Source organism: Gastrolobium bilobum, unplaced genomic scaffold, assembly GCF_033153095.1.
Source record: "Gastrolobium bilobum isolate Gb01-03AN ecotype WA unplaced genomic scaffold, APGP_CSIRO_Gbil_v1 utg5188, whole genome shotgun sequence".
NCBI lineage: Eukaryota > Viridiplantae > Streptophyta > Magnoliopsida > Fabales > Fabaceae > Gastrolobium > Gastrolobium bilobum.
This window is the reverse complement of record NW_026899969.1, coordinates 122,581-150,112: the sequence shown is the minus strand read 5'-3', so window position 1 is coordinate 150,112 and position 27,532 is coordinate 122,581. Positions and strand designations below refer to the sequence as shown.

The 27,532-nt window shown below is 35.5% G+C and overlaps 1 protein-coding gene across 1 annotated transcript; it reads right to left on the bottom strand.

Annotated features, from left to right (window-relative positions):
- Positions 1-567: 567 nt before the first annotated feature.
- Positions 568-26,322, bottom strand: LOC133294467 (protein ALWAYS EARLY 3). Its single transcript, XM_061493144.1, has 19 exons — positions 26,208-26,322; positions 24,270-24,399; positions 23,867-23,965; positions 23,549-23,611; positions 22,793-22,870; positions 21,396-21,582; positions 20,876-21,126; positions 20,408-20,786; positions 19,505-19,582; positions 18,358-18,569; positions 10,325-10,651; positions 10,059-10,237; positions 9,605-9,887; positions 6,030-6,263; positions 4,856-5,017; positions 4,596-4,739; positions 4,257-4,481; positions 2,661-2,954; positions 568-1,132 (listed from the first exon to the last, which is right to left on the bottom strand). The coding sequence occupies exons 2-19, from the start codon at positions 24,378-24,380 to the stop codon at positions 968-970; spliced, it is 3,471 nt and encodes a 1,156-aa protein (XP_061349128.1). The 5' UTR covers positions 24,381-24,399; positions 26,208-26,322; the 3' UTR covers positions 568-967.
- Between the last annotated feature and the right edge of the window lie 1,210 nt (positions 26,323-27,532).

Genomic DNA, 27,532 nt, shown 5'->3' with positions numbered 1-27,532 from the left:
AGAATTGGGACATATGCTAAATGTGTAATTTAAGGACTCTATTTTAAAAATAATTTGAGAGAATGTGAAGAAAGAGTGAATGGAAACAGATGAAAATGAAAGAAAACGATGTAGACTTGTAGTTATCCAAGGACTTGTATATTTTTGGTAAGGAATGAATGATTTCGTAATGTAATTTATTCGACGAAAAGAACCTGTACATAAATAATTTCCGAAGCCGCAAGTTAAAGCCCACAATGCACATGATGAGGTCCTGAGGGGAGAGGGCCGTGAGGCCCAAAGAGAGTGGGCTGATATCAGGTGAAGCCTGAGGCTAAGAGGGGGCGACAATCCTTTAAGTAGATTTGGGTTGGGCGGTAGCCCGGTATAGTTCTTGCTTGGCTTAGTAACATTTCCAAATCATCTTTACAAAGCTGCGTATATTGGTATAATAAGAGGGCCTACAATTGCACCTACTAAGTACCAAATCACATTTTATAGCAACATTTAAATCGTTATCTATCAGAATTTGAGATGTACAAGACATCAAGACGGCATGAAAAAAAATAAAAAATCTTGAAGATATATACTAATCATCGTGTTCACAGTTGGCAATAGCATACATAAAGCATACATAAAGCTTATGGCATTTTAATACCCTGGCATCATACAGAGTATTGGTGCTGAATGGAGCATGCTACATGCTAGTCTCTCGCTATGATTAGAATTAGATCCTTAAAAATTATGTACATCTGTAAAGAGAATAAGATGTAGTATAATCTTCCCTTTTCTTCTGGCTACACCTGTAGTACAACCAGTTTATAATTAGTTTATTTTTTTTTTCCTACAAATGTTAATATGAAATGTATGGGTCGCAATGGAGGTGGGCATGTCTTACGAGCCTCCTTAGAACTCACAACACCGTGAGATGAACCAGACTAATACCTTAGTATTGCAGATTTACAAATAACAGAGGAAGGAGTCCAAGCTAGGTAGGTATGAGTGCCAATATTTGATTTCTTATGATACCCATGCATTTCTGTATCTCACCATATATTGGAAGATTCCTTGAACAAAAAGGTTGCAAACTGGTTACAGCACAATCTAGTACCTGAGCAACATCAGCTGGGGGAAATTGTCGTTCTGTACACTTCTGCATTTTGTTTTATCAAAAAGATATATCAGGGTGCAGGTAAAGAATCTTGAATAGGACAACTAATTGATCCTAATACTGAATTTCTCAATATTTAATTAGCATGTAACTACTAAATCTACACTCGGAATATCTTTTGTCGCATGCAATCACTTAGATAAAACTAACTTTGTGAATGGTCATCTATTTGATTGCTTTTATGAATAAGAAGCTGACAAGAGATTCATGTCGTTTATAGAATAAAAGACAATTTTTGAATTGAAAGAGGTAGCAAGAACAATGTTTAAATAGACAAGACAAAACAGAAGTTCGAAATTTAAAACATTCAGTAGAAGATATGAAGAAAATTTCAATGTTGTAGAAAAATAATGAAACAAATGATATTTTCTGCATTATTTCTTTTTCTGAGATTCAGATAACAAATGAAATTAAATTCAAGTTAGCATGCAACAGTGCAGCACGAGCAAAGGTATCACCTATACTAGGGGTCCAGACCTGCTATAACCAAGCTGCATCCCTATCCTAATTTCCTAAATTGTTGCATTATTACATAATTGATCATCCGTTTACTAAATGAACCACTCATTTATCAAGCTAATACCAGTGGCTATTTTTGCAGGATAATAAAAAGCTATAGTTTATACAGCATGGATTTGAAAAATGCCGCTTTGAGAGAAAAGTAAAATATGACATTGTCACAATGCCACTTTTTGGTTTAAAAAATGATTCTTTGATCCTTAATGTTCGTTCTATTGCATTCTATGATTAATCTCAGATAGATTGTACGTGCGAAATTGTAGTAATGTTATTTTGTCCCTTTTGTTTCTACCTAGGTTTTTTGTGTTATATGATTGACAATTTGAAGCATTCACTTACTCGTCAGCATAGGTAAAATATACTGCCATGGATGTAAAGAGAAATGTTCTTATTTTCTAAACCAAAATAGTAGCAGGACAAATCGGTTTACAAGACAAGTGTCTACATCTTAGATATCTCAAATAAAGGCAGGAGATAAGTTAAACTATTCCATATTGGTACTCTAAAAGAAACAGTTGTTTACAATAACTACTGCCATATTTTGTAGCACTTGGAGTAAAATTTAATTTTGAAGATCTTATCTACTTTCTAATTTAAAATATGGAATAACAACTTCAAAAACAAAATAAGGGAGTTTCAACAGTTGATGCAAATCGGTCTCTATCTTATGGAGAAGTCAGTCTTACCTAGGATATTGAATTCCATAAATTGGTCATTTCCCATAACAATATAACAATAATAATAAAAATAAAAGACCTCAGTACCATCTGAAAGAACATGATATGATATTTAAAATATATTTAAAAAATAATAATAAGACTAAGGAAAAAGAACCGGAGAAGATTGTCCATAATAACAATCAAAACAGGTTTGTGGTTGGTCTTGATAAACTACAGAAAGTACAAACGACTAAGCAACAGAAAGTAGTGAGGGGAGATCGTCAACGAAAATCCTTGCAGTAAACAGCAAATTTAGTATTCATATGATTTACCTGAATCATAAGCAGTGTAGCTAGACAATGAGATATGAGTTCTGAGGGAATTTTCATTTCATTTTGGTCAGATGAACTGTTAAGTTCAGCATCTTGCACATGACAATTTGCCAAGGAATTTAATGCGCTGGCAGGAGTCAATTGATCCTGAGAAGCCAGAGTAATAGAATCTGCAGACAGCAAATTTGTGGCTGAAGCAGTAGGGTTATCCACTGAAAGCCGGTTATTGATAAAATTTATTGCATCCTCAATTCTTTCAACCTTACTTTCTGTCTTTCTAAAAATTGACATTGCCTGCAATGGTTTTTATGAGTGTTAGTAGTCAAAGTAGATCACTAGATTATTGTCAGCCAGAAAAATGGAATTGATATCATGAGGAAAGGTCACGTTATTAATTTATTTTAGTTGTACGTATGGCTCATCAAGGAAGAGATGAAGAAAATCCTATCATAAAAGTGAATATTTTATCAGCTGTCTACCAGAAGGAAAATTTTGGTAAATATTATGCTCAAAATTATCAAATTGCTCTTATCCAAACAAGAAATTCACTCTATACTCTAGTTGTATATTTATCAACTCCTCCATACTTTCTTTTTCAGTCATCCAAGTGAAAGCTCCCCAAAAAGGAGAGGCATGTGACCTTTATTATATGGAGGCCCAAATGTGACTGTCCGACACAGTGTCATATGTCATATATAAAAATGAGAACATTGATGGAACCCAAATTTTTAACACTGTATTTACTGAATTAATGGAGGCATGGCCTCTTTTACAAACACTAATACAAGAACAAGACACCAAAAGATCTCAACTCACCCTCAGAACCAACTACCCTAGGCTCTAAGAGATCCCCAATTCACTTAATTCATGCCTGCCCCATTCCACACATTCCCTCTCCTTTTATTCCCTCCTCTAAGGGTGTGTTTGGTACAAGAGAAATTTTTTGATATCCGGGAATCACGATTAATAGGAATACAATAGAAATTGAGTTTACTTGGAATCTTACGAAAAATGTGTTTGGTTCGCCAAAATATTACCGGGAATATTGGATAAAAATTACTGATTCCATGTTTGGTTTAGAACGAAATATGACTTGGAATATGAGGTTATTTTACAAAAATAACCCCAAACTATTTTTACTTTTGTAATTGATAGATTGGGTCTAGGTTTTTATGTGTGTTGGGATATTTTTGTCTCAAAAATTATTGTTGTGCTTTCCCTTTACTTGGTATTCTGAATTACCATATATTATTTTTGGTAATCTGAATAGTGATTTTTCTTTATAAATCAAATTACCGGTAATCCTTGGATATCCGGGAACTGGTTTTTGTTCCTTCTACTAAACATGGTAATTGGGTTTACCAAAGAAGGTTTACCAGTAATCCTTTTGAAATACTTGTACCAAACACACCCTAAGAGTATTTTAGAAGATTTTCCTAACAAACTAACTAACCCACCCACCACTTTCAGGCCCATCAAACATGAAGTTTCAAATATTTGGTTTGAAAACTATCAGGTGTCTGTGTGTTCTTTAAGTTTGGAATGCATACATGTTGCATTTACTAATAAGCCGCATAGAGAGCTTTATTTATATACCTGCGTAGCTTGAACAACCATAGTTCGGGCTTTTCTTCTAGAACTTTCGACAATTTCAGCTATATGACTTTGAGATATAGATTCTTGATTGTGGCAAGCTGAACAATTGGAAGAGCTAGCCTGACCACCAGGATCATCAAAATTATCCTTGGGCTTTAATGACAAAATTGAGGAGCTTCCTTGATATGTGTTGCGTTGTCTCAAGCAAAACAAGGCAGAAGAAACCTGCAGAAGTGCAATCAACTCATGCAATTGTAATTAATTGGAATAGGAAGGTGAAAAGAATAAAGATAGGCAACATGGGATTAAGTCTGCTGAGTGGTCCATGAAAATTCATACCTGGTCATTGACTTCAGTTAATTGCTTTAGTACTAAAGCATAATTCCTCACAAAAGGTTCTGAGTCCTTCACTGAGTTGTCTCCATGTTTGTGGCTTTCCAATACCCCATCGTTCATGTGCTTCAGTTCAGACAACACAAGTTCCTAAAAATTCAAAATGCTCAAAACTCACTTTAGAAAAGGTATATTTGAAAGGGAGATATTTTCTTTTTAATATAACACGAACAATGGAAAAAAGAGAGAGATGGTTTCGGCAGTACCTTCTTGTCTAGAGCACGAGACAACTCTGAAATGGCTAATATATCAGCTTCTTTTGAATGGACATGTTCAAGAAGGGGAGGTTGAGAACTTGATGGTAGTTGGGCATTACCAATCTCACTGCACACAACTTTCGCTTGTGATTTGCAGCTTGAGGGAAACCCCTAAGAAAGAAAGCAAAAAATAAAATAAAATAACAAGACAAGAAAACTACTCACGGACCCATCAGGAGGATGATTGTGTTTCTAACTTTGTGGTTGATTAGACATATAGTTTCTCTAAATACATTGTACAAGTTGCCTCTAATTAGGTAATCCTAGAAGAACTAAGAAAAACATAACTAACAGTGTCTGAGTCGTATCACCTCCAGCTATTTAAAGAATTAATTGTGCTAGTGAGCAATCCAACATAGATAAAATACAACCATATATTGCCATTTACAGGACTGATACAGGACCCTTCTCTTCAGAATCAGTTTTGCGCTCAAACATGTTTCTTAGCTGTAGAATCCATTCAAAGACTTCAGATATACCAACCCTTCCTTCAGCTAAGATACACAAAAATTTAATTTCTGTATGCTTGCCCTGTGGTATTTGTTATATACCCAAATTATGATAAAGCAGTATTCTATTGTGTTTACTACTATTGTTTTCTGGTTTCACAGATTGATGAACTACCAAGTTAAAAGAAACCTTTTAAGTCCATTCGAGTTGCAGGAATCAGTATATATGAGCAACAATATAAGAAGCCACAAAAAATTAATCCTAAAAAGGTTACAAAAGATCTTTTATTTTAAAAAACCATTGAGAGAGAGAGAGAGAGAGAGAGAGAATAAGAAGAAGAAAATAGTCTTTTGGTAATTGTTTATTGATAATTATTAAGCTCAAGGGTGATACCTAGTACATTAAGAGCAAGGCCTCAGCCTCCTTCAATTTTTTATTTTTTTTAAATCTTGTATTTTATATGAATTTTTTTTAGTAATTTTTCCGAATTTGGCCTCCTTCATATATTGGGGTTTCTAACGGTCTAGCCCTACTACTGATTAAGCAAACCTTTCTTCAAGTTAGAAAATACTGATAACTGAACTAATGCGCGTTTTACAACTTGAAGGATTCGAAACAATCAAATCATCACCATAGAACAGAATTTAAATTTCATCTCAAAATAAATCTGTACCTGTTTTGATAAAGTACTGTTTCCATGCGTAGTGGGGGATATATAAAGACCTTTAATGGTATCTGAGTTCTCACTAAGGGACAATATTGTGTGCTCAGCAACCTTTCTTTGTTTCAGTTTCCCATTAAGCTTGAGCTCATTGAGATTCTCACTTATTCTAGCAGGAGTGATATTGTGTCTTACCAGAGATGTAGGCAGATTTTCAGATGGATACATAGGCATGCAGTCAATATCCTGCAATATGAAAATATTTGTGTCACAATATGCTATTATTAGAGAAAACTACCCATCGATCATATTCTCTGAGGACATTAATGGGGAAACAGGATGGAAAGTAAGATGAGAGGAGCAAAGCAATACAGATATTTATAACCAAAACACCAAATAAACTGTATTCAGAATCTCTAATAGTGGCTAACAATGTCTACAAAGGTTATTAAAATCAGGATTCTACTAAAATCTTTTTGGAGATAGCAGGACCAGATCGTAGGGTTACATCAAGGATTGTAAGATCCTATGATCTATTACAAATAAGATGATATATACTACTAACTTTCAATGTATATTGAAAAAACTAAACAACAATAAATCTTAAAGTATAAGAGAAGGATAAATTAACTTAATTTGACATTACAAAATATATACTTTTTTTTTTTGTAGAACTGTACGATGTAGGAAGGACAGATATGACATAGGAAAAGATTGTCATATTACTCAAGGATACGGAAAATCCTTAGGAAAAAAAGATACAACAAAGATAGAATAAAAGTAACGCATACAAAGTTAATATAAGATTAACATAAAAACACAAATCTTAAATTAAAACAAGACATCAATGTTCCAAAAGTTAGCATTAGTCATAGTAGACACACTAAAATACCACCATTTGTCTAATTATTGTGGTATCCCACTTGTACTGGTATAAAAAGTCCAGAAGTAAAAAAAAATAATTATAGGATGCGGCAAGGAGTATCCACCATGCCCAAGTAATATTCTATATGGATATGTGTATGTGTCTGATACCATTATGGCGGCTAATGGCTACTTTGAAGTGTCCTTGCTTGTTTGGGTACAAAAATGTAAAACCATTGAGAAAAATTCATAATAATGCACCAATTCTTTGTCTCCTTTGTATTTATTGACTAGATCCCTTCCTTAAAAGCAATATGATATAGTCTCCAATTTATTTTGTCTTTTATTCCTCTTTGGTGCCTTCAAAAGTGCTGCAAACTTCTTTTTAGCATCAGTAGTCACTTTAGTACATGCACTCACAGGAAGCCCTGGACAAAGCACTAAGTTTCTGCTCTCACTCACCTAAATTTAAATGAGAAAAACCTATCAAGGAAAAACGAAGATGTACAATTGGGTATGTTATTTGGGTTGAAGTTTAAGTGTTTACCTTTCAAGGCAAAAGCATGAAAAGTGTTAATTACCAAGAGACAAGAGGTATTCATTGTAATCCTTGTTATATTAAACTACACAACATTGGTGCTATTATATAGCAAACCAATTGAAGAATACAAAGAGACACACTCAATGTGGGACTTCTACACTATTAACACTAACACTCTTAACACTCCCCCTCAAGCTGTAGCATATAGATCATATACTACAAGCTTGATACATAAATAATACTCCCATTAGGAACCAAAAACAACAATGCTACATCAACGAAATGAAATGACTAAGTACAACAAATCAACTGGAATGACCATCAGTCTGAAGAGCTGATAAAGAGACAGTGCTGGAATGGACATCAGAGCATGGATGGTGCCGGAATTATCATCGGCAAAGGCAACTGAGCTGACCAGGACATCAGCATCAAGATCCCTCTCAGACATTTCATTTAACAGTTGGTGAGCAGCCGTGGTTTACCCTTGACTATGCTACAAGCTTATTACAAGAAAGACCAAGTAACATAACATCAAAATAAATCTCCTAAATGAGAAACCAAAAATCAACAATGTGCTAAAAATGGCGTCGAAATGAACATCAACATGGAAGATGCCGGAATGATCATCGACAAAGACAATTGTGCTGGAATGACCATCAGCAACATGGACGGTGCTCCCCCTCAAGAGGAACTTCTAAACAGTGCCGGAATTATCATCAGCAAAGACAATTGTGCTGGAATGACCATCAGAAACATGGACAGTGCTCCCCCTCAAGAGGAACTTCTAAACAGTGCCGGAATTATCATCGGCAAAGACAATTGTGCTGGAATGACCATCAGCAACATGGACAGTGCTCCCCCTCAAGAGGAACTTCGGTGTCAGAATTAACATCAGCGGAGACAACATCAGCAACTTGGACAGTGCTCCCCCTCAAGATGGATGATGAATAGTATAAATACTCCATCTTGGGAAGAAAGAAGATTAAAGAAAAACAAAGCTTCGCAGAATCGGAAAAGTCGCTAGAGACGGCGGTGGGTCGTCGGAAAAGTCGTCGGAGACGGTTGTGGATCGCCAAAAAAGTCTCCGGAAAGTCATCGGAAAAGTCGCCAGAGACGGCTGTCAACAGTGGACGACGCGGTCAACGGTGGTCGGTCAACGACAACGGTGGTCAACCCAACAACTTCCCAATGATCATTCTTTTCTGATGTGACAGATCAGTCTAAGCTGCAGTCACAGAGCATACTAAGAAAAACCCGAAAAAGAAATAGCAACGTGAATCCCTCAAGGAGAGTGATATCTCTCTATAACCATATTGAAATTATGGAAAATAGGACTAAGTTAAATGGATTAAGATTCCTCTTGTTAGGCTCTAGATACCATGTTAATTACCAAGAGACAAGAGGTATTCATTGTAATCCTTGTTATATTAAACTACAGAACATTGGTGCTATTATATAGCAAACCAATTGAAGAATACAAAGAGACACACTCAATGTGGGACTTCTACACTATTAACACTAACACTCTTAACAAAAAGTCATCTATTTTGCTCCGCCATCATCCCACACACACACACAAACAAGAGAAATAGATTCTACCAAGCCTAATGATCTTGTAATGAATCTACAATGATTCTAAGCGAAAAGGATTTAGGATCCGTTTGTTTGTGCTTTTTTTTTTTTAAGAAAAAAGTATTTTTTTTAATTAAAAAATGTTTTAAGAAATTTTATAATAATTAGATAACTTAAAAAAAAAATCCAGCAGAAAAGAAAGTTTTAGCGCTTTTCTTAGAAGCTAGAAAGAGTAGCTTCTAAAAAATAGCTCTAAAATAATATCATAAAAGAACTTTTTTCAAAGTTTATCCGAACACACCCTTAGTATATATGTATTGGATCTTTTAGCTACCATGGGAGCACAAGATCATATGATCCAAAATAATGAATTTAATAAGCTTGAGCTCTACGGTCATATTCTTCATACTTGTAACATAATTTGCTTCACTCTGTGCAATCAATTTCACATCTTGGCAAATTACAAAATATATGTTGTAAACACTTCATTTGATGTAATAAAATACCTATACATGGTATATAATTGGGATTTTAATAATAATAATTAATCATAATAAAGACAGCCTGACACACAAGACTTCTGCCATTGTTGAAAGAGAAGAAAGCATACCATGACAAATTCAACCCCAAGTTCAGGCTGGTCAAACTGAACCCGACACCTACAATGGTCAACAGTTAGTATACTTCCATCATGAATCTCTCTTGTCTTCGGATGAATAGCAATAACACGCTGCCCAACAATTAAAGGTTGTGCCAAATCAGTAGGAAGGCCTTCCTTGCGACCAGCAAGAAACTCAGCGTAATATGACCTAACAGATTCCCGGTATTGATTAAGTTTATGTTTTTCTTCTATCAAAAATTTCTCTGAAAATCTTCGTGGTCTACCAAGAGAACTGCATAAGAGTAGTATATAGATGAACTACTTTATCAAGAATCAACTCAACCCAAAAGTTCAAACCACCAAGTCAAGGCATATGAATGCTTTGATATATCGAATAGACTTAATCAAGAATGTGTTAATAGTATAGGATGAAGTAAACACATACGCATTTCAAATCAAATACCTTCTAATGACTCCCCACTCAATCTGAGTCAACCTGGGAGCATGACCCAATCCGACATGGTCCAAGTACTCTGCAAACTCTCTCTTTAAAAACCATGGGTAATCAATAGCACTATAAAACCACTCAAAAGTGCACCACCGCCGTGTTTGACATGAAGACAAGCAATTAATAAGTTTTCCCTGTAATAACAAAAAAAAAAACATCTTTCTTAATATATGATTAAAAAATCAATTAATGCCACTGAGCACAAATTACAGATACTTAACCTTGTGACTAACAGAACTATTCGGGAGTGAAGCAATGGATTTATTACGTTGACCACTAAAAATATTTCCAGACACCGTCGGATCTCGTTGTACCATTGGTTTTGGTTTTTCCATCTTTCTTTTGGGCCTTCCTCTGTTTACTAGACTGACTTGGTTAGTAGACAAAACCTTCATGGGGGAAAAAGATGAATCATCCCTTTCCGTTTTGTCATAAGTACTTGAAGACATCTTTCCTGGAGACCTAACCACTTTTAGTTGTCTTGAACGTGCTGTACAAACAGATGACCGCTTACCTTTAACCATGGACTTCTTCACCTCATCAGTAGCCTATAATGAAGAAGATAATATTTGGATGGATACTGTAAGTAGGCACATGAACATATAAAAGACAATGTCAAGTGCAATTAGAACAAGAGATGCTTTTTGGCAAAGCAAGGCAGCTTCATAGATTTATACGAAGTGAAAGACGGAAATGAAAAATTCTAAAAGCCAAAATAGAAAAGTAAGCAACTACGAAACATTTATGTAGAATACAGAATGTAAAATATGACAGATTTTAGAAACGTAATAAAACCATTAATGAGTTTTCATCTAATAGCTTAAACTTTTAGGTGAAGGCTTATGAAGGGTTTTATATCTAACATGCTCCCTTATGCAACTCTCCAAAAAGCTGAAACTGTTAGGTGTTAGAATTAAGTATATTGTCTCTAGGTTCAATGTATTATGTGTAAGGGTATTTACGCTTTTGCCTCGTGTGATATTCTTCACTGCTTTGTACTACTAGTATAATTCTCGTGTACAAATACAGAAACATTCACCCACATGGGGTACGGCCTTATAAAATTCTCTCTACTTTACATGGTATCAAAGCCTCTTAGTTTTCTCCATTTTATTCTCCTTCGTTCAACCAAAAAAACCTAGGTGTTGTCCAGATATTTCTTTCCCATTTAGTGTTGTTGGTCAATTCATACCATCTCCTCGAAGTTCTCATTGGGATGCAATTTTACACATTTCGCGGAATTTAAAAGGAGCTCCAGGTTGTGGTATTCTTTATAGAGACAATGGACATAGCAGAGTAGAAGGTTATTTTGATGCACATTGGGCTAGATACCCTATCGATCCAATATCAAGCTATGGCCCAAACTTCTTATGAGTTAATATAGGTGAATCACTTGCTTGACGAGATTGGATCAAGATTCCCCAACTATGAAACTGAAAAAGAAGAAGTGGAAGAAGTGTTTTGTCTGAATAATACTTTCTTGATTCATTGAGAGACCCAATGGGTCCTTTTTATATTGAGTACATCCAACTACCTCAACTACTTTAATAAATATACAATCACCAACTACATCAATAAATATACAACTACCAACTACATCAATAAATACTATCTAGAATATTCTACATATTCTACACTCCCTCTCAAGTTGGGAGATATATATTGATCATTCCCAACTTGCTGATCAAATTCTCAAAGGTCGGCTTAAGTAATCCTTTGGCGAGGATATCTGTCGTCTGTTCCTTGGTAGGTATATATGTCAAGCATACACTACCATCTTCTAATTTCTCTTTGATACAGTGACGATCAACTTCCACATGTTTTGTTTTGTCATGATGAACAGGATTTTGAGCAATGCTGACAGCAGCCTTATTATCACAATATAATCTGATAGGTAGGGAATAAGTGATCTTCAACTCCTCCAGAAGCCTTCGTAACCAAATTCCTTCACAAATACCATGGGCTAGAGCCCGAAATTCCGCTTCTGCACTACTTCTTGCAACAACAGTTTGTTTCTTACTTCTCCAGGTCACAAGGTTTCCCCAGACATAAGTACAATATCCTGAAGTAGATCTTCGGTCCATTGCAGAGCCAGCCCAGTCTGCATCTGTATAGATTTCAATCATCCTTTTGTGCCCTTTTTTAAAGAAAATTCCTCGACCAGGGGTATTTTTGAGGTATTTGAGAATTCTATAAACAGCACTAAGGTGTTTTTCCTTAGGAGAATGCATGAATTGGCTAACCATGCTCACAGCAAAAGCAATATCAGGACGAGTGTGAGACAAATAGATTAATTTCCCCACTAGTCTCTGGTACTGCTCCCTATCAACATCTTCTCGTCCTCAACTCCCATCTTGATATTAGCTTCAATTGGAGTCTCTGCCGGCTTGCACCCAAGCATACCTGTTTCTTGCAACAGGTCTAGAATGTATTTTTTCTGAGTTAAAGAAATTCCTTCCTTACTCCAAGCAATTTCCATGCCAAGGAAATATTTGAGAGATCCAAGATCTTTTAGTTTAAACTGGTCAGCTAAACATTTTTTTAAAGAGGTTATCTCCTCGCTATCATTACCAGTGACAATTATGTCATCAACATAAACGATCAGAATAGCAATTCTTCCTTTGTCGGAGTATTTAAAAAATAAAGTGTAATCAGTCTGAGCTTGGGTGAACCCTCTTCCCTTAACAGCTTGAGTAAATTTCTCAAACCATTCTCTGAGAGATTGTTTAAGTCCATAGAGAGACTTCTGCAACTTGCACACAGAACCATCCCCTTTTTCAAAACCATGAGGTGGATCCATGTAAACTTCCTCATGTAGATCACCATTCAAGAAGGCATTCTTAACATCTAACTGTTGCAATGGCCAATCAAGGTTGGCGGCAAGAGATAGCAGAACGCGGATAGTGTTAAGTTTGGCAACAGGAGCAAATGTCTCCTGATAATCTATCCCATGAGTCTGAGTAAATCCCTTAACAACTAATTTGGCCTTATACCTATTGATGCTATTGTCTGCATTGAATTTTATTGTGAACACCCACTTGCAACCAACAGTTTTCTTTCCTTTAGGTAATGTCACAAACTCCCATGTTCCATTTTTTGTAAGTGCATCCATTTCTTCTAATACTGCATTCCTCCATTTTGGGTCATCAAGTGCTTCTTGGATATTTTTGGGTATCCTAGTACTATCTAATATAGTGTTGAAAGCACAAAAACCTGGAGACAACTTTTCATATGAGATATAATGAGAAATAGGATGAGCAGTGCAAGATCTAGTACCTTTCCGAAGAGCAATAGGCATATCAATGTTGGCTGTACTAGTACATTCAAGTGGGTTGCTGGAACAAGGACTCGAGTCAGGATCCTGGCAGTTTAGAGTATCTTCATGTGTTTTGCGCCTGCTGTAAAATTTTCCCCATTTACCATGAGGATCACAAGGAAGATCATTAGATTTAGGTATAGTTGCTCCCCCTGTTTCCAAAGGCCAAGGTAAGACAGCAGCATCATTTGGTTTCCCAGGCTTATCTTCATCCATACCAAGACCAATAGACTCCCCCTGAAGAGAAGTCGGGGAAAAAAAGGATTGTGTCTCATAAAAGGTAACATCCATGGAAACAAAAACCTTACGGAGAGAAGGTGAGTAACACTTATACCCTTTTTGATTAGGGGAATATCCTATGAAGACACATCTGATGGATTTAGGGTCAAGTTTGGACCTTTGATGTGGAGGAATATGCACAAAAATCAGACAGCCAAATATTTTGGGAGGAAGAGAAGAAAGAGCATTGATAGAAGGAAAAGATTTAGTAAGGCAGGATAAAGGAGAATGAAAATGTAGTACCCGAGAAGGCATCCGATCAATAAGATAAGAGGCTGTCAAGATGGCTTCCCCCCACAGATATTTAGGGACATGCATTTGAATAAGAGAGCTCGAGCAACTTCAATTAGATGTCTATTTTTCCTTTCAGCCACCCCATTTTGTTGAGGGGTGTTAGGACAAGAACTTTGATGAATAATTCCATGCTGGTTTAGGTAATCTCCAAGAACAGAATTAAAATATTCAGTACCATTGTCTGTTCGCAGAATTTTGATAGAGGTCTGGAATTGAGTTTGAATCATAGCATCAAAGTTTTTAAAGGTGGATGCAGCATCAGACTTATCTTTCAAGAGGTATACCCAACATACCCTATAATGATCATCAATGAAAGTAATAAACCAACGAAAGTAATAAACCAACGAGCACCCGAGACATTTTTTTCACGAGCAGGTCCCCAAATATCACTATGAATCAATGTAAAGGGAGAAGATTCATGATATTTTTTAGGAGAATAAGTGGCACGAGATGCTTTGCAAGTTGACAAATATCACAAAGAAGGGAACTTGGCTTTTTATTGATGAACAAGTTCGGGAATAACTTCTGAAGATAGACAAAATTTGGGTGTCCTAACCTACGATGCCATAACAAAACATCATTACAGTCATCTGATAAACATAGAGAGTGGTTCGAAAAAATCCTCCTTTCACAAGGATCCTCTTTAAAATAGTAGAGCCCTTCTTCCTCTCTAGCACTGCCAATCATCGTCCCCGAGTCCTGTTCCTGAAAGGTACAAGCATTTGCAGAGAACTTAGCAACACAATGCAACTCAGCAGTAAGTTTGCTAATTGAGATGAGGTTACAGGTAAGAGAGGGAACATGAAGGACTGAATTCAAAATAATATGCTCAGAAAGTTTAATGGATCCCTTCCCTGCAATAGTGGAGAAATTCTCATCAGCTGTTCTTATTCGTGACGGGTGATAGTAAAGGGTATAGGAGAAAAATAAGGTTGCATTACCTGTCATGTGATCAGAGGCCCCTGAATCAAGAATCCAACGATTACTACGTTCAGCATGGAATGCCATACCTTTTTGAGCAACATGACTAGTTGCCTCGGCAGGTTGAGATATCAGTTTCTGAAATTGCTCATATTGGGCCTTCGAGAGGAAAACACCATCAAGGTTTGAAGGGACATGAGACACCTCCCCTTTATCTTCGGAAGATACTTGATTAGCACGATTCTTGTTCTGTCCTTTTGATTTCCAGTTTGGTGGTTTTCCATGAATTTTCCAACATTTTTCACGGGTGTGACCACCCTTATTGCAATGAGAACACCAACGGTCAGATCGTTTTGAGTCCCCAGAAGGACGAACAGTATTCTTTGCTATAAGGGCAGACCCATCAGAGGACTTAGAGTCCTTATCATCCAACATTACTTTTCGGCGAAGCTCCTCCCTTCGTACTTCAGAAAAAGCAGTAGCAAGGGAAGGTAATGGGTTTTGCCCCAAAATTCTTCCACGAACATCATCCAGATCAGAATTAAGGCCAGCAAGAAAATCATAGAGACGCATTTTCTCTATATAATTTTTGAACCTTGCATTAGCTTCTAAACCTTGAAGGTCTGCTTTATCATAAAGATCCAACTCTTGCCACAGTGTTTTTAGAGCAAGGAAGTATTCAGAAACAGTCATCCCTCCTTGGCGTAATTCTTTCACTTTGGTGTTGAGATCAAAAGCCTGAGATGCATTGCCCAGGTCAAAGTAATATTCTTTAACAGCTTCCCAAATTTCTTGAGTTGTATCAAGAAATAAATAAGTTTGACTGATATCTGGTTCCATAGAATTAGTCAGCCATGTCATGACTAAAGCATTTTCAGTCACCCAAGCATCATAACCAGGTTCACGTTCTGCTAGTTTGACCTTTTTTCCGTCAAGATACCTCATCTTCCCTTTAGCCTGGATAAACAACTTAACAGATTGACACCATTGCACATAGTTCCTACCGTTTAAACGGTGATTGGTGATCTGTATTGCTGGGTTGTCTCCAGAAGACGAAGAGTTGGGAAGGGGTGAGGTTCCAGACGAAATTTCAGAATTTTCAGCATCCATGGCTTTCTAACAGGTACCCAGAAAAAAAGTTCCTCCAAATAAGATTTTGACCCTCAAAACAGAAAGAGGGTTGCTCGCCAAAGTCAATGAATGAGAGCAATCTTGGCCACAGTGAAACAGTAATTGCTACAGTAATGAACAGTACTGCTACGGGTCTTCTATGGGCTGGCTCGGAATTTTGTTCTGAACCTAATGGTGACCTTGGTTTCGTGGAGGTGTCTAGGTAAGGATTCTGGCTTGGGCAGTGGCTAAAACGAAAAAAAGGAATAGGAAAATGACTTAAAAATAAATCAGAACGGGGAAGAGACTGGAATATAACCAGCTCTTGATACCATGAAAAAGAAGAAGTGGAAGAAGTGTTTTGTTTGAATAATACTTTCTTGATTCATTGAAAGACCCAATGGGTCCTTTTTATATTGAGTACATCCAACTACCTCAACTACTTTAATAAATATACAACCACCAACTACATCAATAAATATACAACTACCAACTACATCAATAAATACTATCTAGAATATTCTACATATTCTACAGAAACTTTGGTGTGATAATCAAGCTAAGATCCACATTGCCTCAAATCCAGTGTTTTAGTGAAAGGAAAAAACACATTGAAGTGGATTGCCACTTTATTTAGGAAAAGATTCAGCAAGGATTTGTATCAACTGGACGTGTTAGAAGAATAGAACAAATAGCTGACATTTTCACAAAGGCACTTAATGGGATTAGGATGGAGTACCTTCGTAACAAGTTAGGTGTGATTTAACATCTATACTCCAACTTGAGGGGAAGTGATGAGAATTAAATATAATGTCTATGTTCAATGTATAATGTGCAGAGGGTATTTAAGTCCTCTGTATTATATCGTACTGCTTTGTACTACTAGCTTAATTCTTTAAGTATAAATATAGAACCTGCATCCACATTGGGTACAACCTTACGAAATTCTATCCACTTTACATTAGGTAAAGGCTCACTAACAATTTCATTACATCTCTAACAATAGATAAGTATAGAAGTTTTACTGCATGGAGCAAATATAAGGTGGGAAAAGAAATTTTGTGCATGTCTTAAACCACGATGGAAAAAAAGTAAATACTTAAATGAGCTTTATGAAATCCAAGTTGCAAGATTGTGTGGAGGAAAGCTAGATGCTCCTGTACGAACTAAAGTTTATTACCAAGAGCATGACCCAAAAGGAGGAAGAGGTTGGTTGAAACTTACTTAGGGAAAAGTAGTAAAACAAGACTTAATGGAATGAGAAATAGATTGTCGTATGATTTGTCTTAGGACATAAGTGGAGAAAAGCTACTATCATTGTAGAGTGGATAGACCTGTTATTTCCTATGTTCTAGATGACCTTTTTTTCCATATTTATTTATTTTCTCTCAATCTTTTCTTGCTTTTTTTTGGGTTCATCGATCGTTGACCCAAACTTGTTTGAATTAAAGTTGATGTTGATGTTTATGTTGAAATCCAAGTTGCAACATGATGGAACCAGAAAAATAACACCGAAATTGATTAAAACAAAAATGGAGACAAGCTCCTTACAAAGATTAAATGCAGAAAAATACACCAAAAGACCTCAACTCACCCTTAGAACCAACTACCCTTAGCTCCAAGAGATCCCCAAATTCTCCACTCACCAAATGCTCAATACATGCTTGCCTTCCCCCTTTCCCTTTCTTGCTATATAACCACCTTCTATCATCACAACCTTCCTGAATCTTCTTTCCATGTTTCCCCCATTATTCCCTCACCATTCATAGCTTGCCATGTGGCTTCCCCAATAATTAATTTTCCTCCTTCATCCTCCTTCACAATCAGCTTATTATTCTCAACTTCCTCTCGGGCTCTCTTCTTTGACCCCCAATGTAGCGTTGATAACAAGACACAAAGGCCCATCACAACATTGTGTCTTAAATGTCTTTGAAATAGTAAAGGAAGAGGCAAAGATCATAAAAGCCATAATGAAATCACACATCTGAAATGAGTCTTTTTTTATGCCTACCGCTCTTAAATGAAAAAAAATGAAAATTATTTATGCATTAGTCGCGAACATTATCATTCTTGCACAAAATCTTACAGATAAAGTGAGGAAACAATTTGTCATCAACTGGCTAATATGTTGTACCACAAACACAATTTGTTATCATTCTGGTGCTAATAACTAATAAATACACACCTTGGTTTTCTGGAAACCACTTAAATGAACAGTATGTGTTTCATCATTCTGGGACAAACAAGATACTTTTTACTTGCATAGTACATATCAAATATCAAACAGGAAACATAAATTTTGCTACTGAATTCTGGAAAATAACCAGTTCTTACTTTTAAGGTAGAAGATTTCTGTTTCCTTTTCCCGATTCCTGCATTAAGCAGGTCCGCTCCTTCTGCTTCAGGAACAGCAACTCCATTATCAGAAAAAACCTTGGCTAATTTACTTGAAGTGGTGCTTTCAATCCTGGGAGATACATTATGCGTTTCCATTTTAGACTCATTAACAACTTCATGGTTTCCTTCCTTGAACTGAGCAGATGACTCTGAGATATAGAGTTGTATATGAAAAGATTTAGACAATCATAAAGTATGATGAAAAAGGATTTTCATAGAATAAATAGATATTTTCTTTCTTTCTTTCTTTTTTGTTGTGTGTGTGTGTGTTTTGGGGGGGGGGGGGGGGGGGGGGGGTGTGTGGAAGCCAAGTTGTAACATATATTAAGTCTTTTTATTAATATCTAAAAGTATACTGCAGGAATAAACAAATTAGAGGGAAGAAAATGGTATGGTAAAACAGTGCACAACTAAACAAAATAATCAACTGGGTGAAGCATGTAAAAAACTTGTTTGAACTTTAGGGTTTAAACAAGGGAAAGGAAAAGAGATAATGACGACTATCAATGAATTATGAGATAGAGAAGATGTTAGTTGGTACAAAACCTGCTTAAGCCTTAAAAAAAATAGTTCATGCTGATGCATAAAATAGTGCATCCCAGCAGAGGAAGCAACCATGATCAGAGCACCAAGGAGAGGGCATAAAAGGAGTCCGATCACATAATGAATGTACTGGAAAAAGACATCCTTAAAAGTACAAGCATTCCTCCCTAAGCATTCATATCACTATGCACTTCCAGAATAATTTCAGAAGTTACAGCTAATGTATCTCTTAAATAAAGTTTGCTTTTAGGCTTAACATGCACAAAATCCTTCTGCCCCGCAAACAGAAAATTACATGAGGGATTATATTCCCACCGTGATATTATTGCGTTAATGAATGGTCAGAAATGTCAGTGCTAATGTTAATTAAAGAGGGGAAAAAAGGAAGGTGATTGGCGCATATAACCACATAACCAATCATGTTAGATGGTAGTACTTGCAAGTTAATTATTAATTCAGATTGACCATGGGAGAAGGGAGAATGAATAGTTTAAATAACATTATTCTAAGATTAATACGTCAAAATACTTAGATATCTTACCAGTGTCAGGGTTTGTTACAGGCATCATCAAAGACAGATCAGCTAAAGTTTTCAGAGCATCAAAAGCAGAACCTTCATCTACAAAGAGAGAAGTAGGGGGAAGGGGTGGGGGAATGACTGCATCAATAAAAATTGTACTTCCAATTGGAATAACTGAACAAACTTGAAGCCTATAGGAAAATGGTGAAGGGAAAAGAGTAAAAGACACACAACAACCTACTAATGCGAAATCCAAACAAAATTTATAACTACTCACATCCAAATAAATTTTAGGTCTAACTATTAAATATAACGGTTTGAAGTTTAAAATAGAGTAATATGCTAGAGATTTCATAAAGTAAACATCTAAATCAATTAGCATAGCTTGCACCTTATTCAATAATGAAAAGCAAAAGGAAATAGATGGAGAGGTTTCTTCTCCAATTGATTTTCCTTTCCTGCTCGAGCATCACCAAGTACAACAACTGTGACGCACCAAAATCATTAAACTCTTAGCTAACAACCAAAAGGCATAAAAGACTCAAATTCATTTCATGCTTATGCTTGTAATATTTCAGGGACAAAACAAAATTTAGTTTCCATTCCTAAAAAAAAATATAAAACAAGTTGAAAGATGAGAACATATAACAGAAAATTAAAAGAAAAAAGTTATAACTATAACCCAAGAGGCATATAATAATTAGAACATCATGCATAAATGGAACATATATCCTTCTACTTATTAAGGAAGAAAGGTAATATATTCTGGAGTGTAACTGTAGTAAGAAATACAGTATGCTCTGCTTAATGAGAAAAACAACTGATACCAACCAAGTTTCCTCATTTTCATTCATTTTATGGCAGAAATATCCTTGTTTAATAGGAAAATTAAGCTGAACACAAATTTTAGAAATTGCTAAATACCTTTCTCAAACAATAGCTTTTTACTTTTCTTTCTGGAACCTTTGTAAAAGGACTTCAAATTTTTTGCGTATGCAAAATCTGTGTCAAAGTTGGATTTGATAAAACTCAGACTTTTACCATCATCTGTCCCACTGGAGGCTTCCTTTTTGTCATTCAAATGCTGGTTTAAATTTTCCTCAGGTTCTAAATTCTTCCTGTAGTGTTTTATTCTCTTTTCCTGATTCCTTACTTTTCCAGTACTTTTTCTACTGCTCCAATGATTTGTTTTTCCAGAACAATTGACATTGCCGCCTTCTGTCCTTCCTAAACTCAACTCAGAACTACCCTCATCCAAGTCAGAATTGCAAAACTTGGCTCCAGATATTTCTGATATAGCATGCTGAAAATCGTAACTACCTAAAATAAGTTTTCATTTTAAATAAATAACAGAAAAAGACAACTGAAGTTGTTATAGAAGTAACTTATAACCTTCTTCCCACTTTTCTGACCAGGCGATGGCATATTTTTCTTGTTTGGTGATCCAGAAATTTTTGAAGAGCCACCTCTTTGTGAAGCCTCTGTCAATGCTAATGCAATCTTATGAGCAACATCATTAGTATCAACTATTTGTTTGGAGCTCCGCCTAGCAGATGAAAAAATCTTCTCCGCATTATCTTTACCAATAGAATATGAAACAGGGACACGGGGGGTCCTTTTTCGAACAGCATGAGGCCTAATTCCTGAAGCAATATCACAAACAACAAAAGAGAAGATTGTTAATGGAACCTACTTAAGCAAGAGAAAACACCTTCTAAAATCTATAAGTATAAAAAAATTAGAACATCTTCAAAGATAAGCATCCTGACATGTTTCCAGCAAGAAGAAATATTATCCAAACTTCCTCAATCTTATTGCAACAATTACTGGTTGAAAAACCAAAAACAAATACAGAGGAAAAGAGAGAATTGAGGCAAAGTAATGTTCACATGTGTTTGACATATTAACCCACCAGAATGCCTATTCTTCAACAATGACAGGCAACCATCACCTGATGCAACAGAATGTGACTGAGAATGATCTGAAAAGTGTCCATCTAATGCTTTATTGTCATTTAAATGCTTTCCCCGCAAACGTTTTTTAGACTTTTTAGATAATTCTGCATCTTCACTGCTTTCTTTTCCACTGTCACTTCCTCCCTGCCAATAAAAAATACTCATATCTTAATTGCTTATGAACATTTGTCAGAAACTGGTTGTGTTACCTATTGCAATTTATACAAATTTTTTAACATAATCAATGCTAACTTAAAACAAATACAGTTTAACACCCTTAATGCTGGAAGGAAATTTATCTCACCATTGAGCCTTTTCTTTCGGGCAAACCTAGAGGAGTGGTAAAAGTGCTCTTCGTGAGTAGAAAAGGTCACGGGTTCAAATTCGAGGAACAGTCTCTTTGCAAATATGCAAAGGTATGAATGAGTACAAGAATTGCCCTCATCCCTACCCTCACTAGTCGGGGTTTAACAGATAGAGAATTTTATTGAGCCATTTCTTTCATTAATTTATTTTTTGCGGGGTAGCGTAGGAGGGCAGAGGTTCCAGATTAATAAGCTAACTATTACCTCCCAAACACAGCCTTAAATAGACAAAAGATAATTACTGCCAATGATTACCTGTCATAATTGACAATAAAAAATAACAAATTGCAGTTTACATCTAAAACCACTCCTCATTAAACCCCAACTAACGAAGGTGGAGTGAGGGCAATCCTTGTATGTAGCCTTATCCTTGCATAATTACAAAGAAGCTGTTTCCCGGATTCGAACCCGTGACCTTCAGTCACAAAAGAACAAATTACAGTTTACATCTCTTTTAGTAAAATAAAATCTTTTTAAAATCAGAAGTATTAAAAAAAATCCTTAGTCTATTGGTCAGAAAATTCTACTATTCACTGTCCTTCATAGTGGGGCAACCTTTATTATCCTTGTCATTTCAAATAAACTAAAGAAGCCACAGCTTTCGTCCTACCCATTTACATATAGGTGGATGTATTTGTATTGATAGAAAAGAGACTCGTTAGGTTTCCAGTATAACTGAGTCAAATGAAACTGCAGAGTACTAAAATTTCAATCTTAATGTACCTAAGACAACTGAGAGTGCCAGTTAAACTGAATGGAAAAACTTTTGGATTCTCATTGGAAAAGTAACAAATCATTTAAATCAACAATCTTGAGAAAAACCACTTTTGAAATAATACAGTTTTTTCTCGTCACACAACTTACAAAAAAGATTTGAAATTAGGACAGGGAATCGTTAATATCACAGCTGGAAAGCAGCTACATGAATGTTACAAAAACAGGAACACCAATGTAAACGTAACTTGCCAAAAGTTTTAATTCATTCTTACCAGTACACTATAATGATCTGTCATCATTGCTATCAGTCCAATAACAGAAGCAGTGCCCTCTGGAAGAGATAGGTATGCCTAAAAATAAACCCAAAGAATAGCATGTTTTACAAACAATATACCACACTAACTAAAATCCACACTACACACTATTAAGATGTATCCCTTAACCAAATGACAAACTGTTGAAACTTAATCAAAATTGTAACAAATGCAATTTTTTTTGGGGAGGGGGACATAAACTTCAATATTGCTAGGGAATATACATATCCAATAGCAATGATTAATCACAACATTGATTCATCCTGGTCCACAAGCTAGGAGAAAAGATCAACAAGAATTGAATCTTGTACAAACAGCTCAAATATTTAAAACAGACATTGACTAAAGGATTGAGCAATTTTTTTAGGAGGACATTTCCCCTTCTCTCTTTTCTATCTCCTTTTCTGTTCTTCATATAGATAGTTAGAGAGAAAATAAAATAAATCATTCCCTTCTTGAAAACAGAAATTATGAAGGGTGGAAAACCTTGTTTTCCAGTTGTATAGGGAAAGATACAAAATAACTCCATAAAGGGTATTGAAAAATACAAGAAATATTAAAATTTATAAATCACGCCTAAGTATATCTCTATATGTAAATTCTTAGTACATGAGTTTTACAATATTTTTCTAAAGTGAATAGTGAATACATGGTGTATGCATTTCAGAAATATCAGTAAAATAATTAGAATGTTGAAGCTTGTGATGCACTTACCCTGTTCATAGTGTACAGGGCTTCTACCATTTCCACAGATCTATTACGTACTGCAAGAGCAACCTGTAAACATAGGTAAAATTGTCACTGAAGGACAACATATTCAGGAATAACATTGCACTGGGAAATTGAAGTGCATCAAAGAAGGTAGATTCAATAAACAAGACATGACCTTGATCCTGCAACTTTCTGTGGAATTTTAAGCAGTATTTACCAGATATATAATAGCTCATTTATTAGACAAAAACCTGATGGTGAGACTTGATTATTAACTTTTATTCAATAAAATGCACCTTGTGTCTGGAAACTATAACTAACCTTCTTCCAATCTTTCCCATATTTACGATAAGCTTCATAGAAATGCTGAAGCTCCTCCTTACTCCATTGTGGCCCTAACATATCAGCCAATTTTCTCTTCTGCATATCATTAAAATTTGAAAAACAATTATAAACTAAGAAATAAAATTAGTAATGCCTGACCAATTTTATCAAACTACTTAAAAAAAAAAATTCAACACCTAATTTGATATAGAAAAAGTTAAAAAGGTATTCTGATGACTTCTTTTCAGCTTGATTGACAGGAGAATGCTCAAAGAGGCAAAGAGAATAAAGAGCAAAGGGAGATTTTCCCCCCTTATTTTAACAATGTGTCTGTATAGGAAAATCATTTCTTTCTGGAAGAGTTAAGAAACGAATTCACCTTCTGAATACCAGGACTTGCCTTCTGCCTATTCTTGCTAGCATTCTCTGAATTTTTATCTTTACTAGATGCAGCCTCACGAATATTAGAAAACTTCTTATTAACACTTTTAGATTTTCTAGAAGGGGCCATGATTGATTTCCTAGGTAGTCTGAAAAATTACCAGAAAGGCAGAGGAGTTAGATAAACAAAATTTTCAAAACAAAAGATATAATTAAGTAAATACACTTGAACAATTCAGTCAAAAAATACTTCGGTTGCATCCTACTACCACACAAAAGAGAGAGAGAGAGAGACAGACAGACAGAAATCATAGAAAAGGAGGTTCCATACTTGAGAATCTAAAGCATGTTAAAGATGACCAATAACTGAAATGGCACCTTCTTTCCCTCTAAAAACTATGTGGATGAGGAATCTCAGGTTCAAAAGCCAGAAGATGCATCATGCAAATCAAAAGTAATGGCCTGAAGTCTGCTAATGGTATAGCATAGTGGGTATTCGCATAAAATATGTCTGTTTTGATTGCATATATAATGCAGGTTCTATAGCTACAACTATAAAGTATGATAATAATTTAGATACCACGTTAAAACACCACTGTTCTAGCTATTGATGCCAACTTAAGTTTAAGTAAAAAACATTTGTCTGTATATTCTAGGTCAGATGGTAGCAGAATATACTAAGACAAACTACAAGTTGAACAAAATGAACAGAAATTAGAGTCTTAATACTCAATTAGACAATAAACACTTAACACTAAATAAAGCAATGATATGTCGTTCACAATAGCATTTACTTAGGTCGGTACATTGAGAGAAAAATAAAAAGGGAAATACTCTAAAACTGGAAAGAATATAAAGATCGAATAAATATAATATTTGAAAGAGTATACAAGATAAAATAACAAGATATTGTCATCCTTTTATCAGAATATTCCAGAAACCAGACAGGCTAATTAAGAAGTATAAGGAGGTCCAAGTCCAACTGCTCTTGCCCTTTGTGGGAAGTGCATGCACCCATGATGATCAACAATGGACAACAGACCTTATCACAGATTGAATCAAACTTGTTTTATTCAGAGATTTTCAAAAGTCCAAATCCCCGCCTCCTCCAGAAGAAGAGAAGATGCACAACTTAAGTCTATAACAGCATCAGTGTGCAACCTTAACCAGAACAGTTGATAGCCTGCTTAAACATCTAGAAGTGTTTGCAGCCCCGAGCTCTCTAATCTCAATCATTCCTCGTTTTAAAATCACTTGCATGAACTTGTTTCACTATCTTCGGCCAATGATAATACAGAAACACACAAACATGCAGACATAACAACAAAATCAAAATGTGCCCCCTAAGCAAGTCAAATCTACTGCAAACACGGGCTGAAGAGAAAAGTTCCAGCAAAGTAAAGCATTGACATTTAACAGCAATTTCGAAAATTTTACAGTCTGTAATCTAACAGACCCAAACCCGTTTTCCTTTCGTCAAGCATGAGAACTCAACGACTTGAAGTATCTTTACTCATCCCTCGATTTTCCCGCCAACTAATAGAAAATCCAATCGAAGCTTGAATTTCAATTCAGCACGAAGATGAACGAAAATGAGAAATCCCACTAAAAAAATAAAATTGTAGCTGCGTTGCAGTTTGGCAGCTGAGAAACAAACAATTAGAAAAAGAAAAACAAGTGCATGTTGGAGAGAGAAATCAAGAAGCGGTACCCAAAAATTCTCCACAAGTTGAGATGAGGCGATCCAGTTAATTTATCCCTACGACACAACCCAACCCAACCACGCCCAGTTCAAACCAAACAGGGAATTGGAATATTTTGCGAAAAAAGCGGTTTGATCAGATGAAACATAAGAATAGAAAGTAACAAAGCAAAATTGAAATTGGGAATCTAAAAAGAAGAAAAGCCCTCGGCATTGGTGAAGAGGAAATCAGTGAAGAGAATTGAGAGAGAGTACCGATCAAAGAGAATCTGGATTGTGAATTGAAGCTATGTCATTGATTTGACCGAGAGATCTGGAGGTAAATGACAAGAGAAGAAGATGAAGATGATGATGATAATGAACAACACACTAACACAACTCAACTAGCACGAGTTGTTGTTGTTGTTGTTTGTTGTTGTTGTTGGCGTAAACAATACAAAAACAAAATGAATTCGGGGGGCATAACCGCGAAACTTTAAAATAACAGTACCGTTATTTATTTTTATTCTTTCTATTCAATTGAAATAACGCCTCCGATAAAACGCCTCTAACACACTACAATAACATGTCACGGCCTTTACCTTTCTTTAACCATTAATTTAGTTTTATTTTTTCAAAAATAAATAAATCATTTATATATATATATATGTAAATAATCTACTACTAGTAGTATATGGTCTTCCCAACCCAGTTATTCTGGTAACAATTATTTTCTTTTACAAAGATCAATTACTCCGCTAAAAAAAAGTGTGAAATAAATTATTTACTAGTAAAATAGGGGAATGATCTGATGAAATTCTTTAACATGGTTCGTACTCCTTTTACATTCCTTGCCCTATTTTCTTAGTCAAATGCTTGCCCCTTCAATGAGTATAGAATTGCGAAACCAAATATGCTCCTCTCGAATTTTCATTCGCTGTATTTCAGTATAACATTTGAATCAACATCCTAATGTGTTTAAAACTTAGGATCAATGCCTCCCACAAATTGAATGCGGTCATTTTATCTTATTAATGAATGAATATATTGCCGTAATGTAACTTTTGTAAACTCGCGTAGTGAGTAATGATGAACGTGTTTCCCCTGTAGAGTATCAAAAATCGAAAAGAAAACATCGCAAACTGAATGATGAAACCACTTTGATAGAGGAGAATTTTTTTTTTTATCCAGAAATCTCGATTTTCAAAAATATGATGAAAACATTCAGTTTACGATAATATTTAAAAATTAAAAATCTAGAAAAATTCAGTTTGCCAAAAATCTTGAAAAATACCAGCTACCAAACACTCCCTTTTTAAGTAGTTCAGTACTTCACTTGGCGAGGAGTATTAGATCAATGTCTTTTGCCTAGTAACACCAATGCAGATATCAACATGGACAATATTTCAAAATGTGAATAATATTTACAAACAAGTCAATGACGCAGAAGACGAACATTGCCCAATTCCATCACAGGTCTTTGAGATGGACATTGTAGTTTACCTTTTTCCTTAATCAATATCTTAACCTTCGAATGGAGCTTCATCATTTTCCCTTTCCTCATTCATGAGCATCTACTTCTTTGAACTCTGATATTGACA

Bases quoted from the DNA above. Each gene is read 5' to 3' on its own strand.
- LOC133294467 (XM_061493144.1), bottom strand. From the start codon at position 24,380: ATGGCCCCTTCTAGAAAATCTAAAAGTGTTAATAAGAAGTTTTCTAAT. The intron at 23,966-24,269 runs GCAAGTCCTGGT...AATGATATGCAG, and splicing joins CTAGCAAGAATAGGCAGAAG to AAGAGAAAATTGGCTGATAT. The intron at 10,652-18,357 runs GTAAGAACTGGT...TCTTCATTATAG, and splicing joins AGAAATCTTCTACCTTAAAA to GCTACTGATGAGGTGAAGAA.